The sequence below is a fragment of the Uloborus diversus genome, chromosome 5, assembly GCF_026930045.1.
Source record: "Uloborus diversus isolate 005 chromosome 5, Udiv.v.3.1, whole genome shotgun sequence".
Taxonomy (NCBI): domain Eukaryota; kingdom Metazoa; phylum Arthropoda; class Arachnida; order Araneae; family Uloboridae; genus Uloborus; species Uloborus diversus.
Window position 1 is genome coordinate 29,294,366 of NC_072735.1, and position 11,937 is coordinate 29,306,302.

Sequence of the window (11,937 nt, forward strand, 5' to 3'; positions counted from 1 at the left end):
CCCTTTGATTGTTCTGTTTATCAATATCTAAAATATTTAAGTATGTACTATTCACCAATGTTATAACTAGCTTGATTTTTCTGTGTGTATAGGGGGGGGGGACACCAGGAAACTTTCGCCCATGGAGCCGTCAGCTCTTCGGACGACCCTGCTCTGGACATTGATTGTTGTTTGAATTTTTTTTTTAAAGGTGTTAATGGATGTTTAAATAAGCATGTTTAATGATGATTTATAATGGATTTTCTTTATTCCAAAATCTAGATTGATATTCCTAAAGCACCAGGACTAGGTTTAATGTTGGAAGAATTGCATTATGACTGGTATAATACAAAATATGGCTCAGATGGTATGCACCAATCCTTAACATGGAATGAGTATGAAGTAAGTATCATTTTAGTTTTTGCATGTAGTTTACTCCTTTTTATATTTTACAATGTTCAGGTGTTGAAAATATTTGATTTTCTCTCCTCTAATTGAAGGTCGATTCTAAATGTTTCTTCATTTTATCCTTTGTTTATAACAAACTGGAATGTTTTCCCCTCTTTTGTGGATATCTTCTCATTTCAAAAAATTTCTGACTTTTTTTTGAGATTTATCTAAGGAAATTTGTTGCAAAAAATGCACTTTGAAATAGGTGTAGTGTAGGCAAACATAAGTTATGTTACATAACCTGGTAGCATTGTGAATGCTTTGCCAATCTTTATCACATTATTACGATGCTGCTAGGTTAGGTTTACTCCAACTATGGATTGAAATGATTTGAAACTTACTTAGAATCCAGACAGTTCATAATTTTCTTCCCTATTGCCTTTCTTTTTACAGAATCTATGCAGCAAAATTTTTCTATGTGCAAAATTTTGATTTGTTTTGAAGTTCAGAATTATTTTTATCAAATTTTAAAGAATACATTTAGTAGTTGTACGTAATTTTCATAATTTCTAACATTTATAAGTAACAGCTAAATTTGTTTTTTTAAGCATGCCCACATCGAATGCCAAACATGGCATGCCGTGTGTAAGCTTTGAATCCTTTTGCATCTCCAAAAATTTAATTATTTTAAAAGTTGACAGCTAGTTTTTCATACACTACCTACTTTTTTTATTTTAGTAATTATTTATTTATTTTGTGTTATTATTAAATCATCAATAGTTTTCAATTTCTCTCATTAACCCATTTTATCATGCATTTTTTAAGTTATTTAGTCCAGCTGTTTCTTTTGCTGTAAGATTTGATTGGCATGGAATTCTTCTTTTATTTTTTTAAACTGGCATTTACCTACGTGTTACACATTAACTATATTGTCAGAGTCCCATAATTTTTGTATTTCATAAACTAAAATGATTGTATTAAATGTGTAAATGAAAAATCATTCTTTTATTTCATTTTTGCTATTTTTAATAAAATTGAATATTGTTGCATGTGTATGATATTTTGCTTAGAGTTAATTGTAGGATTTGGGCTATCTAGTATGTAGCTGTCTGTCCTTCTCTCTCAGTAATTAATGCATCACTTTGTTTCTAGAAAGCACAACTTTGAAAATCAATTTGAACGTGCAATTCATTTATTCATTCTCTGTTCAGGAAGATAATATTTTTCAAACTATTCATGTAACAACTTCGTACTTTTTAAATATATTTTTTTTTCTTTTTTTCTTTTTAAGTGCTTACTATTCAATTTTGTAATGTATATTCTCTATTGTAGGAAATTGTCAATTCATTCAAGATGGAAAAAATATGTGCCAATATTGCTAAAACTGAAAGAGAAGAAAAATCGTATCCTTATTATTTTTATCATTATTTAACTACCTTTTCACTAAGGAAATTGTAAGGAATGTCTTTGCTATGTACCCAAAGAGAACACTCATTTCATTTACCCCAGTTTCCGTAATACCAAAATGTAAACACAGGGTTTGTACGCTCCGAGAAAACCTGGAATTGTCAGGGAAAATGGCACAGTTAAAAATGTCAGGGAAAAGTCAGGGAATTTTCCAAATTTGGCCCCCAAACATTTTTTTTTCCAAATTTTTTCCAGGGATTTTTGTTCCGTGAGATCTAATCTTCATTTTCATCGATGTTTCCTGAAAAAAGTTGTAAAATTTTGAAGCAAAATGAGTAGTCAAAAAAAGGGCGACTTAAAAAAAAAAAAAAAAAAAACTTCCACAGCGGCCATTTTTGATTCTCAATTCAGTGAAACATGTGTATAACAATACTGTCTATAACAATAAACCTGTCGATAACGATATTTTCCTTGGTCCCAGGAATATGTCAACATGAATAATCAAACTGTCTATAACAATAACCTGTGTATGAAAATATTTTTTTTCAGGTCCCAACAGTAAGTTGTAGACAGGTTTAACTGTAGTTCCCAAGAAAAAAATTCCTCGTGTGAACGGGAATTATGCACACACTCAACAGGGAGGAAGACAAATTACTGCTTCGGAAGCACTAGCCTGAAGATGAGAGGGTCAATCGGAGAAAATCATTTTTTTTATTGGAAAGTCTTTTCAGCTGTGTTTGAAATGAAGTTGCCATTTTTGGTCAGTCACAAGATAGAAGTAGACACAATCCTTAAATGCCTAAGTTTCCAAAAACAAAGCCAAATTGGATGTTTTCTTTAATTGCAAACTAATAAAAACACCATAAAATGTGCTGCAACTTGTTTTTATTATTTTTTTTTATTATTATTATTTTATTTATTATTGTTATTACTATTATTTTAAATAATTTTCTTGAGAAATGACAAATTTTGTTCTTAAAACTTCATTTTATCCTCATTGCCTTGGATGTAAATGTGCTAAAAACTTTTCAACTGAATTATAGTTTCATGAAGATTTATTAATTTTAAATTGTTTTCATGCTACAATTTCAAAAAATTATTTCTTTTTTTTTACGGGCGTAGACGCCATATTTAGTCATTTCCAAGATGGAAGTACACAAGACCTTTTAAGTGCCTGAGTTCCCGAAAACGGCGTTGGGTGTTTATTGAAATGCAAACTATTGAAAACAGATAATTCTTAATTATTTTCTAGAAAAATGAAAAATTTATCATCAGAACACTTTTTTATTCTAATTGATTTAGATGCTTATTCTAGACTTTTTTCTCTTAATTGTAGTTTTTTAAGGATTAATAATTATTTATAACTACTTTTATGCTACAAATTCAAACATCCACTTGTTATCCTAACTTTTTCACTTATATTTGGTCGTTTGCACGATGGAAGTAGACGTAAACATCCAAAAACAGAATTGGATGTTTATCTCAATGTAAACTATTGAAAGCAACCCAAAATGTGAATTAAATTCTGAATTTTTACACATTATTTTCTAGAAAAGGAAAATTTTAATGTAAGCATCCTTTAGTATGGGAAAGAAAAAAAAACAGATGGATATTGGCATTGGCCTATGATCGGCGGATGTTGATTTTGTTAATATGCATTATATTGTACGCCGATCAATGCAAGAAGTTAATCGGATTTATACTGAAAAATAGCTTTGTATTTTGCTCAATATGTTTTGTGTTATGTACTGATAAGAAAATAAAAAGAATTATTGTAAACCAAAAGCGAATGTTAAAATATTGCTGCGTGACTACAGCAAAATGCTAATATTACGCATGACACGCGACATTGAAGAAATGCCAAAATAAGTTGAAAGTACTTTGTTTTCAGCAAGTAGTAAACCAATTAAAACGTTTTTGAACAAAGTGTTAAAAAAAATAATAATAACTTAACATTTTGAGGGAGAAAAGAAAGAAAAAAAAACGGGGAAAAGTTTCAGTTATTCCGCATTGCTACTTTAAACAATTTTAATTATTTTGAGCATATTGTTATTTAAACTTCATTTTGAATGAAGTGAGTAACCTGGAATTTTCTAAAAAACAACCTGGAATTGTCGGGAGAATTTTTTTTAACCACAAGTGTATGAACCCTGAAACACTTTGACTGCAATACTTCACCATGTTCAGGCAATGATCAGATGATGATTATGCACATTACAAAACATCTCGAATTTTAATCCACAGAACCTATGAAAAAGTACTACTGAGTACACAAAGTACACCGCCAGCTCAGTCATTCCATCTGGAGACTACAGTTTCATGCTTATTAGCTTTGATCTGCCCAGATTAGGAAGTGACTGAGCTGGAGGTGGGAAACATCTTAAGGTAGCCAAGATAGTGAAACAAACTGGTATCTAATATAAAATTAGCACAGACCAGATGAGTGACCGAAACAATGGTTTGGTTTGACTCAAAAAGAAGAAGTCAGGAGACTGAGTATCTTCGTTCTTTTTTTTTTTCTATATCTATTATCTGAATTATAAATATGAAGTAGTTACAAAAGTGCAAAATTTCAAAAGTAAAAAATTAGAATTCACTGAAAGTTTTTGACTTTTTTTTTTCAAAATAATGTATGAATATTACTGCTTTGCTTTTGCAACTGCCCATGCATATTTATCACTAGATACAAAATTTCTTCTGATAGGTGACAGAATTGGGAGGTTTGGGAAATGTCAGGAAATTTGTTGGTCCATGAGAAATCAGGTAAATTTGTAAAAATAGCGAAGAAAAATTGATTAAAAGAGAGAAAAAAAATTTGCTTTGAAAAATAGAATAGTTCTCGTATAAAGAGTGTTTTTTCTATAAGGAATAGCAAAACCATTCTTTATACAAGCCTTTTTTTTTCCTTGTGATTTATGTTAATTGTTTACCACGGATCAGTGATTTTTATCTTCCATTGATTGTAAATTCTTCTATATCAAATAAAGCCGTGAATTAAGTTGGTTTTTTAATTTTGCGAAATAGAAATGACTTTGAAAAAAGATAATGAAGTAATGATTATCTGGGTGGTTTTTATGGATTGTCTGGTATTATCTGGATGGATTATCTAGTGTGGTTTTTAAAATGTGGCTGGATGAGCATTTTATTTTGGTACCAGAGTAAGACTTATAGTCATAAGGTGCCGAGTGATTATTTTCAAGTCGATCTTGGACACAAAGGGACAATTTTATCGTTTTTTTAATTCAAAAGAAAAGGAAGGATTTAAAGTTGAAATATTGACGTTCTGTTTCTATTTTCCTTAAATGTCCTTATGCATGCTGCAGACAGTTTAATAGTTCTTTAGAATTTTATGAATAGCTTATTATTTTTTAAGTTTTCATGCCTGTCGTTTCCTTAAAATGTCATAGTTAAGTTTCAAATAGTGGTAGTATTGTGAATGAGGAGAGACAAATGCATGTTTTTTACTTATTTTTCTTTTTTGGATATATGTATTTAAAACTGAATAATGTGAAAGATGTAAATGCAGAAACATAATTTCCTACAAACGCAATACAGTGGAACCGCGATTTTACATTGTCTGTTTCATAGACTATTCCATTTTTGAAGGCATTTTCTGTGACAATACCTCTAATGTTAAACTATTCTGAATTTTACGTGACTTTTTTCAGAAAATCCACTTAATACATTATTCTTAAAACAGATCAGATCAAATTTCATATGCAAGACCAAGATTAACTTTTTTTTTCTGGGTGTTTATTTTCAAAATAAATTTGTTTTTCAGCTGTTGGAACAGAAACAATGCCAGAACCGCTTCAAATTGATTGGGGTTTTTTGTATTGTGTAGCATAAAACTTAAAAACAAAATTTATTTGCATGCAAACCAAGAAGCAAATTTGCAAAAAAATTCTTAGTACAAAGTGCACTATGAATGAAAATGTATCTACAGTTACTTCCTATGCCAGGCTGATTAGTGCTAATAAGCACGATACTGCAGTCCTCGGCTGGAATGACTGAGGTGGCAGTGTATTTCATGTATTTCTACCTCAGCCCTGGCTATATGGGTCGTAATTTACTGAAAATACCATGCCTTGCCTTCAATCTTCGAGTTGAACCGAACCATTGCTTTGGTCACTCGTCTGGTCAGTGCTATTTCCATATTAGCTACCAGTTTTTTTGGAGCTCTTGGCTGCCTTATTAGGTTTTCCACCTCCAGCTCAGTCACTTCCTATGTCGGGCTGATTAGTGCTAATAGGCACGAAACTGCAGTCCTCGGCTGGAATGACTGATCTGGCGGGGTATTTCATGTATTTCTGCCTTAAGCCTATATGGGCGTAACTTACTGAAAACAAGTAGACTAAATTTCTTCCATTGGGGAAATGTTAAATTTAAAGGATACCTTATTTTTATTACCATCCCAAATTTTACGTTTTCCCACTTGGTACGCTATTTATTAATAGGTCAGCAGAATGCATAATATTGAGGTTCTAATTGTAAGAAAGTTTATTCAAATAGTTATCGCCAAAATGATAAGCAATCGCCTTTCCCCTTAACTTATCCATGAAAGTGTGACCATGACTCTATGATCATATCTTAGAGGCACCTAGAGACTTGTGATTTATTACTATTGAATTTTTCTTTCGAAGAACTTCTGAAAAATGTACAATCATAGCTAGATAATATAGACACACGCATGCACGCTGTGAGTGAATACATTCGATGCTATGCAGATACATTTGCTGTAGATAGTGCATTGGCTGAAAATTGTTAATAATATCCATATTAAACACTGATCATCTTCGAAATTTGAAGATAAATTAATGTAAAATGTTCATTATTGCTTTCACAAATACATGATAGAAAGCAAAAGGAGTTTTCTTACTAAAAATTTTACTTACCCATTGCATGTTGATTTTCATTTCTTGCAGATAGTTTTGAGCAATGTGTGCAGATACTTAATATTTTTACCTTACTATGTGTGCAATATTTGAATTACTTGCTTTTATTTCCTTCACAAATACATTAGTATGATTCAGTGGCTGGAGACCTTGCCTCATCATAGTTATGATGTGAGAGAAGATGGACCACCTACAACACTGCCTACTAAAGAAGAAGCAAAAGACTCTGATTCAAATTCTTCAAACTGCAATCAAAATTCTTCAGAAAATAGTAGATTAGACTCTAATGCTGTATATTGCAAGGACTTAAATTCAGACTTAAAAGAATCAAAAGAGAATGAAATAAAATGTGAATGTTGAATGTTACAGCATTTTCTATTTTATTGTTGTTGTTTCTTTATTTATTTTCAGTTTTTCAAAATCAGAAATTGTGCTCATCTGTACTTATAGCTGACAAGTATCTGTTTACATTTTTTGAAAATGTTGCATCAAAGATATTGTGTCTGTCTGATCAGCATACTGGAGACTGCTTAGCATCTACAGCCTTGAAATGTGGTACAAAATTACTTTAGACTCCAGGAGCACCTCGTAGCATTTTTTAAAAATTTTTGAATGTTTTTTGTAATTAATTGTTTTAGCTAAAATTTCACATTACCCGACCATAAAGGGGATGAAAGATTTCCCTCATCCCTTTACTTTCTATGTCATTCAAAACAGTTTTTTTTTCCTGCACAAAATGAAGTTTGTTCCAATTTTCTTAAGTAATTTAAACAAGAGATATAAGATCAAATGCATCAATCATCGAACCTTTTGATGCACAAAAATTGCAAATTACTGTAGACACGTGATTCGGTGTAATAAAGAACACCTTTTTCAATGCAAAGAAGTGTGAGCTTTTGGATGAAAAGTCATCCCAGGAAAGCAACACAGTGGAACAGGAGACAGCATAAATACCAAAAAATAGAAATTAACAAAACAAATAAGACAAAATGACACCTGAAGCCAAAGTTTACTATATAATTCGATCAGGGGAAAACTGTTAAGTAATTAATTTTCAAGAAATCTCATAAACAGTGCAAATTATCCAAAAATGAAACCACTGAATTAGCAATAAATTTACCGACAGGAAAAATTAAGTTCCATTGGAGCAATGCAGAATGAAACAGAGTGAAGGATAAACAATTGGACAAAATTATTGGGAGTGGTTTCATGTTTGGACAATTTGTATTGTTTATGGGATTTCTTGGAAATTTATTGCTTAATTGTTTTTTCCTAATAGAATTATATAATAAATTTTGGCTCCAGATGGCATTTTGTCTTATTTGTCATTTTAATTTCCATATTTTTGATATTGATACTGTCTCCTGTTCCACTGTGTTGCTTTCCTCGGATGACTTTTCTTCCAAAAGCTCACACTTCTTTGCATTGAAAAAGGTGTTCCTTGTAACACCAAAACATGTGTCTGGAGTAATTTGCAATTTTTGTGCATCAAAACGTTCAAGAATTGATTTATTTAATTTTCAATCACAAAGGTATTTATTCGTCATTTGTTAAGGAGATATAAGAGATACTACTAAAGTAAAAATTGTTGGCTAAACTCAATTCAAGTCAAGAGTTAAAAGAACAAACATACTGGAGACCATGAATTTGAAAATGACTTTTCAAACATACATAACGGCTGTTTGTATGCTCAGGATGTGGTTGCTATGCTCAGGAGCCCCTTAACACCTTTAGCTGAGAAATTTGGTGCTAGTTTAGTATGGAGAGGTGTTCTTTTTGGAAGAGTGCGAAGCCCTTTTTTTTAAAGTCATTTTACTATTTATATGCGTATTTTCATCAAGTTCTTTTTTCTTCTGGTGGGAGTGGAATTAATATGGAAAAAATAATCTAATTGCAATGAGCTCATCCTTTAAATTCTTTTTTCTGTGAGGCAAGAAGGATTTTCACTTTATTCTAATCATTGCATGCAGTTGAATCTCATTCTTTCTACACATAATTTAAGGGGCACATTCGTCTCTAGCACTATTGATTGTTTTCAATACCATCAAATTCTACGATAGTGCAGCCAAAAAGTTCCTTGCCCCACACAGCAGGAAATTTCTTACTAAACTACTGGTGGATAGAATTCAATCGCGATGAATATGCCCTTAAATTTTAGTGAATCAAATAAGACTGTAAAGCAATCTTCTAGGGTTGGCAAGCAGGGGGCAGAGCCTCCCAGTATTAAAAAAAAAATTGAAATAAAAAAGGGTGAAAATTAAGAAATAACAAATAGTGAGTGAGATGATGATGAAAATGAAGACTTCAAATTTTAAAAATAAAATTCATCTTTCTAGTTTTGTTGGAAATAAATGAGAAAGTTAATTAGGCAGAAAAAAAATTATGTTTGCTGTATAAATATGGTAATAGTCAAACAATTTTCTTCATGAAGCTATTAGGAAGATATGTTTTTCTCTCTGACTACCATTTCCTATGTTCGTATCATTTCTAAATATTTATAGATTTATTTCCATTGGAAACAAAAAAGAGTTTTGAGTTTAGCTATCATTTTAGCATCCTAATTGGATATTCTTGTGTCTATACATATAAGCTAAGTATGTGCTTTAAGACAACTGAGGTTCTAAGACTTAATAAGGTAGGCTCGCCCTAAATTTTATTTTGTGAAATTTTGAGATAAATTAGATTGGTAGAAGGCCTATGATTTGCTTTTTGTGATGTTTTAAGTATAAGTACTAAAGTCCAGATTATGCATTAAAAACCCGCTGAAATATGCTCTAAAAAAACCTAAAATCAGAGCTAGATAATGTAGACGCAGCCTTGCGCGGATACGTCTGCTGACGTGCGGATACATCGCCGCGGAGTTGCACATCGTCCGATAATTGTAAAAGTTCATACTCTTTACTTCTAATTCGTTTTGAATTGATATTATTTATTTAGATTGTAAAAATTATCACCAAATAGTATATAATAGTATATACACTCGCACATTCGGTAGACGAAGAACGTTTTCCTTGTATGCAGAAAAACATTTTCTTTGTATGCTGAAATGTAGATTTTTCTATTAGCAGTGTTCGACCTTTTGTATAAATAAAAAATAACTAGTCGACCCGTGCGGAACTCCGCACTGTGCTTCAAATCGCTTCATGTGGCATTTCGCTCTTTAAAAATTTCAAAGAAAAAACATTATGAAGAAGAACCGAAAAAAATAAACGGAAAAAAATAAGCACACAAAAGAGGGAATGTAATTTGAAGACATGAGTGACGACTCGTTAAATACAACGTTGTGATAATGTGATCATCGCTCACCTTTTGGTTGTATGTATTTTCAATGCAAACATAAATATCATTACAAGTGTGACTTCGTGGCTCGTAAAAAAGCAGTAATTGTGCATCTGAAAAATGGGTTGTGGCAAATACAGTCCTGCCCATGTGAGCATCTGACGAAAAAAAAAGAAATATTAAAGAGATATTTATTGGCACGGATTCGAACAGGCACTATTCTGATTAAAAGCATGGCACTCCAACAAAACGAACAGTTGCGCCTTTGTTTTTGAATGCTATTCATTGAAGGAACGTGTATTGATAAAAAGCAAGAAAGCTTTTTTCAAAAAAAAAAAAAAAATAGACCATGCATCTATGTTTTGTCATTTGCTAGCATGATAGGCTTGAAAATTATTCATCAAACATGAAATTTGATTAAAGAATGAGGAAGATCTCGTGTAGCGATTGAAACATTCTAGAGAAATAATAAATTAGATTGAAAATAAGTTTTTATATTTGAATATTGAATAATTTCCCATAGCAGGCTTAAGTTTATTTTTTCGAACGTAGACAAAATGCATTTCTTTCTTTTTTTCTGCTGAAAGCAGAGGAGTAGAAAATAATTTCTTACTGTTGAAGTTGATAATTTTAATTTTTTATATCGTATTCGAATAAATAATTAAAGGTTTACTGGGTGAAACTCGTAATTTCAATTTAAGGTAATGGTATTTTTTTCATTTATACAAAAGGTCGAACACTGCTATTCGAAAAAACTTCATTTCAGCATACAATGAAAAAATTTTTCTTCACAAAAAGGATTCCCTTGAGGTCTGAATTTTTTAATCTAATACTTTTTATATGCTTACATTAATGTTAATGGTCTGAACAGAGTCAAAGCTTAAAAAAAAGGAAGAACACCTTTCGATTAACAGTCAACTTATCTGAATAATAACTGTAGCCTGCATAAAGGAGTCGAAACACCAAGTAGCATTCCCATCACATTTATTTTATTGTCTTACGTGTGTTATCCGTTATATGTTATGAGTACATGTAATGGGTAGTATTAATCTAAATTTGCTATTATGTCGGGCAGCCCAGGCGGGCCCGAAGTTCAGATAGTTTATAGCCGAACGCCTCCCGAAAAACTTATCAATTTAACCGAACAACTAAGTCCAGTGCTTTTAAGCTTTAATTTAAAAAATAATAAATAAAAAAACAGGTTAATTGTAATTTTTTTTCTTGCCGAAAGCGACGCAAAAAATTAGAAAATTGTATTAGAACTTTGCTTTAAAAAAAAAAAATCTGCATAAGAACTACAGGCTGCATCAAGGTTTTGTAACAGCAAGGGGCGTTTCTGAAAACTTGATTTTTAGACCGTAAGTCTTTTTTTTTTTTTTTTTTTTTGTCCTTAGATGGCCGGATAAGTTTTAAAATGAGGGTGGAATTTCTTCAAGAGATAAGAAAGGTCTCACATACTGGCAGAAAAATAATCCACAGAAATAATATATAACCCTACTAGCAAAATTTCTTGCATCAACCTTGTCAGATCTTGATATTATATACTGACGGCGTCAATATTGACGTGTTTCATACTGCATAAAGCTTGCATAACGATTAAAAAGCAATATTACAATAACAACACGTATGCAACGTTGCATTCATCTTAAAATATCAATATTGCTATTACCTTACAATAACAACATTGCATACACGTTGACGTCGTCAAGATGTATTGATTTCATGCTGTCGCCGTCAAGGTAATTAGTACACAATAGAACAGGTGGACCTTCGTTGATACTTGCGCATGCGCACAGTTCTTTTCTACCCAGCGTCCTTCGCGTTGCTGACACATCTTCCTCCTCCGACCTTCGATTCAGTCGGTTCAGAGGAGCTGCACGTGGCGTTGCATTCTTTAGGCTTCGTTAAGTTGGTAGCTTAGTTATTAGTGTGGAATAGTATTGTTTTAGGAATAACTTATGAATGACTGATAACTGCATTTGTTTAT

General features: G+C 31.7%; 1 protein-coding gene across 1 annotated transcript in view; it reads left to right on the plus strand.

Moving 5' to 3' along the window:
- LOC129222520 (pseudouridylate synthase 1 homolog) overlaps positions 1-7,031 on the plus strand; it is a 41,798-nt gene extending 34,767 nt beyond the window's left edge. The window contains exons 9-11 of the mRNA XM_054857032.1: positions 262-381; positions 1,702-1,772; positions 6,800-7,031. Of these exons, the coding sequence (XP_054713007.1) occupies positions 262-381; positions 1,702-1,772; positions 6,800-7,031 (423 nt within the window). The remainder of the gene's footprint in view (positions 1-261; positions 382-1,701; positions 1,773-6,799) is intronic.
- Positions 7,032-11,937: the final 4,906 nt, after the last annotated feature.